The sequence below is a fragment of the Gastrolobium bilobum genome, unplaced genomic scaffold, assembly GCF_033153095.1.
Source record: "Gastrolobium bilobum isolate Gb01-03AN ecotype WA unplaced genomic scaffold, APGP_CSIRO_Gbil_v1 utg20048, whole genome shotgun sequence".
Taxonomy (NCBI): domain Eukaryota; kingdom Viridiplantae; phylum Streptophyta; class Magnoliopsida; order Fabales; family Fabaceae; genus Gastrolobium; species Gastrolobium bilobum.
In genome coordinates this window covers 57,547-60,751 of record NW_026898170.1, presented here as the reverse complement: position 1 = coordinate 60,751, position 3,205 = coordinate 57,547, and the positions used below count along the sequence as shown (strand labels likewise).

General features: G+C 35.8%; 1 protein-coding gene across 1 annotated transcript; it reads right to left on the bottom strand.

The window, feature by feature from the left end:
• On the bottom strand, window positions 1-1,749 carry LOC133313508 (amino acid transporter AVT1I-like). The gene is made up of 3 exons (XM_061514891.1): window positions 1,650-1,749; window positions 679-1,286; window positions 1-519 (listed from the first exon to the last, which is right to left on the bottom strand). The coding sequence occupies exons 1-3, from the start codon at window positions 1,747-1,749 to the stop codon at window positions 1-3; spliced, it is 1,227 nt and encodes a 408-aa protein (XP_061370875.1).
• Between the last annotated feature and the right edge of the window lie 1,456 nt (window positions 1,750-3,205).

Sequence of the window (3,205 nt, the reverse complement as noted above, 5' to 3'; positions counted from 1 at the left end):
TTAAAGCTTGAACTGATTTACTATCTGCCTCAGAGAGATGTAGGTACCCAGTATCCCAATGAATGATCCTATTAGCAGAATTCCTACGATAACGATCAGCTCAAACCCAAATCGCCGAGCATCTTTGTTTATCTTTAGGTAGCAGAGGCATGGGAACAACAATGAGATTGCCACATCCAAGAATGCACCAATAAGCGCCATAATGTAACCAAAAAAGGGAATGAATAACGCCATAAGCACAGTGCTGACCACGATGATGGTTCTAATGAGGATGGCAATAGGCCTGCTCTTGCAGAGAAGCGATTTGCCCTCAATAGCATTGGCTATTGGGGTGATTATAACAGCATACCTAGTCAAAGGATAGATTATTGCAGTATAAATTGCTATTTTTGTACTTTTTTTTCCTGTCGGTAGATTTAACGTTATTTGAGACATCAAACATTCTCCGAACATCATGTAGCCTACAATAGCGATGGATCCATAGACTATGGTGCCTGCCACAAAGCAAACCAGCATAACCTGCATTTGGGAAACAATATGAGTGCCAATTCTATTAATTACTGCTTGGATTTGAAGAGTATTAGTCATTTTCCAAGCCAATATTCCTATACATGAATTGAACAGTAAAATATAAGAAATATTTTCCTGAATTAGATTGCAATTATAACAACAACTTACCTTGAAAGACTGACTTCTATCTTTCATAGAATTGATTAGTGTGGGAAGTACTGCATGCACACAAAAGCAGAACGAAAAAATGCTCAAAGCAGTAGGCATTCCACCCCAATTTACAAAGTGTCCTCTTTCATGAAACCCCACACTATCAACTTCACCCACCCACACAACACAACCAAGTAAAATAATAGAAGCCAGTACCCCACCAACAGAAATGTAGGCCAAAACTCCCAAGCTTCTCAACCAAGTTGTTGGTAATATTACCAAAGCAGAAAGCATGATAAAACCTCTTTTACCTCCAATTCTAAGGCCTGCAATTGTGAAGTTCACGCTTGGAAACAACTTCTCCAAATTGTCACCTTCTAATATCAGAAGCTCCACGGCAATTAAAAACAGCTCCATATATATTATACTGGCTACCACAGCTCTTCCTTTGTACCCAAATGCTACCTGACCTATATCAGGGTAGGATTTTATTTGTGGATTTCCATCCATACACCTTTGCAGAAGTAACGCTGTGTACCAGCACATCATAGCAAAAATAAATAGCAGTATAAAACTCAACCACCCTCCTTGAGAAACTGCATACGAAATTGAGAGTATCCCAACACCTGAAAAACCATATTATCCAAGTTAATTAGAACATTATAAGCGCACAGTTTAATTAAGCATACCCTATCAGTTATGTTATAGCTAAATGAACTTTCTTTCAGCTTTTTGGCACGTGATGCCAAAAAGTGTTTGAATTTTTATCAAAACTGTCAAAAAGCATGCAAAATTTTTACCTAACAATATAATTATGCAAAGAATATTTACTAATTAGCATGTACAGCTAACAAGTCATGCAAATATATTTCCTTTTATCCATCTTGCTAAGCCTGGTAAAGTGGGTGACATGTGTGATATTTGCTTTTTGTATATATGACTAATAACTGGTCAGATACATTTTGAGAGAGAGAGAGAGAGAGGGGGACCTAATAAGGAGTTGAGTCCATTGAAACAAGTTTCTAAAAAGGTGGATCCTCCACTCTGTTGACCTGAATTTGAAACTTGTAGTTGACTTTTGCTCTCCATATCCTTTGCTGTGAGGAAACCAATCTTTGTTGCCCCCATATTTATATACGTTTGATCAAATTAATGTAACATGTTAGAGATAGTGAGTTGTGTGAAAAATCAAGAGAGGGGATAGTGACTGAATATGATTAGACAACAATAATATTCAATAATAGATCGGTTAGGTTTAGGGTTTATGATGGAGTTGCTCGCTCTTGTGTGGTAGCAAATTTCTATTGAATAAATTAGTATTAATTAAATATTTAAATTTGGAAGTTAATATCCCTGTTCCGGGCGTGCGGGGAGATATATCCCCAAAAATATAATTTAAAATTATTCAACTACTTTCTTTCAAAGTTCTTCTCTAAAGCTGAATATTCTGAAAGATTCTGAGATTAAAATAATTCTCAATTGAGTTTTGTTTAAACCTTAAATATGAACAAGAGTCCTTATGATTTTTCCAATGTTACAAACATACAATTTTATGTATTGAATTAGAGTAAAAAATTTCAAAGTGATTGAATGTCTTACACTTTGTTTAGGAGTTGTTGTCGGGAGGAAAAGTAAAGAGAAAGGAATGTTTTAATGATACATTTTCTTATTTGTGAGTTTAAAAAAGTGGAGAGATGGAAAGGAGGGATTTTCACAAAATCCTCTAAAATTCTCCTTATTCTTAAAAATAAAGTTCCCTAATTTTAAGAGTTTTAAGAGATAAAATATTTTAATTACTTATTTACCCTCGTTAAAATCAAAAATCTCTCTTTCTCTTTCTCCTTAAACTCTGTTTTCTCTCTCTATTTTCTTCTTCTTTTGAATTTATGTACGACTCTCTCTCTCTCTTCTCTCTCTAGGCTTTGTTTCCTTAACGTAACACTGCTCTTTCTTTTCTCTCTCTTTCATTTCCATTTGCCATATTGCTATGTTCCTTAACATGAACGAGGTCCCTCTCATGGGACTTTGACTGTACTCCCCTTTTTTCAGAATAATATACTTGAATGTCACGGAGTACAGATTTTTTACCAAATTGCCACGGCACCATGGTCGCTGAGGTTCTTAGCTACTATGGATGGGACATATCTCACTCCCCTCGTGGCTGGAAATGCACCAAAGTAGCTACTTTGGGTTGAACTAGTCACGCGTCACTCATTTTCTCAAAGTAGTCATGTTGTGTAACGACTACGACGTATATTTTCTGAATTCGCAGGCCTATAGGATTAAAGTCGGAGGGAAAACCAGCAAATTTGGCCTAGTGTGCCAATCCTAATTGTAAGTGTTGCAGAAATTTTGCAGGACCAAAGTAGCTAACATAGATAGCGACTTTGGCCCACTAATGATATTATAAAGCGGCTTAATAACATAACAAAATTGTTCAGTGCTACACTAATATTTATATTGTATATTTTCTTCAAAGTGAATTGTTGTTGTTGTTGTGTATACGCATCATGCCGTTTGAGTTTATTGATAAAGTTAGACATGA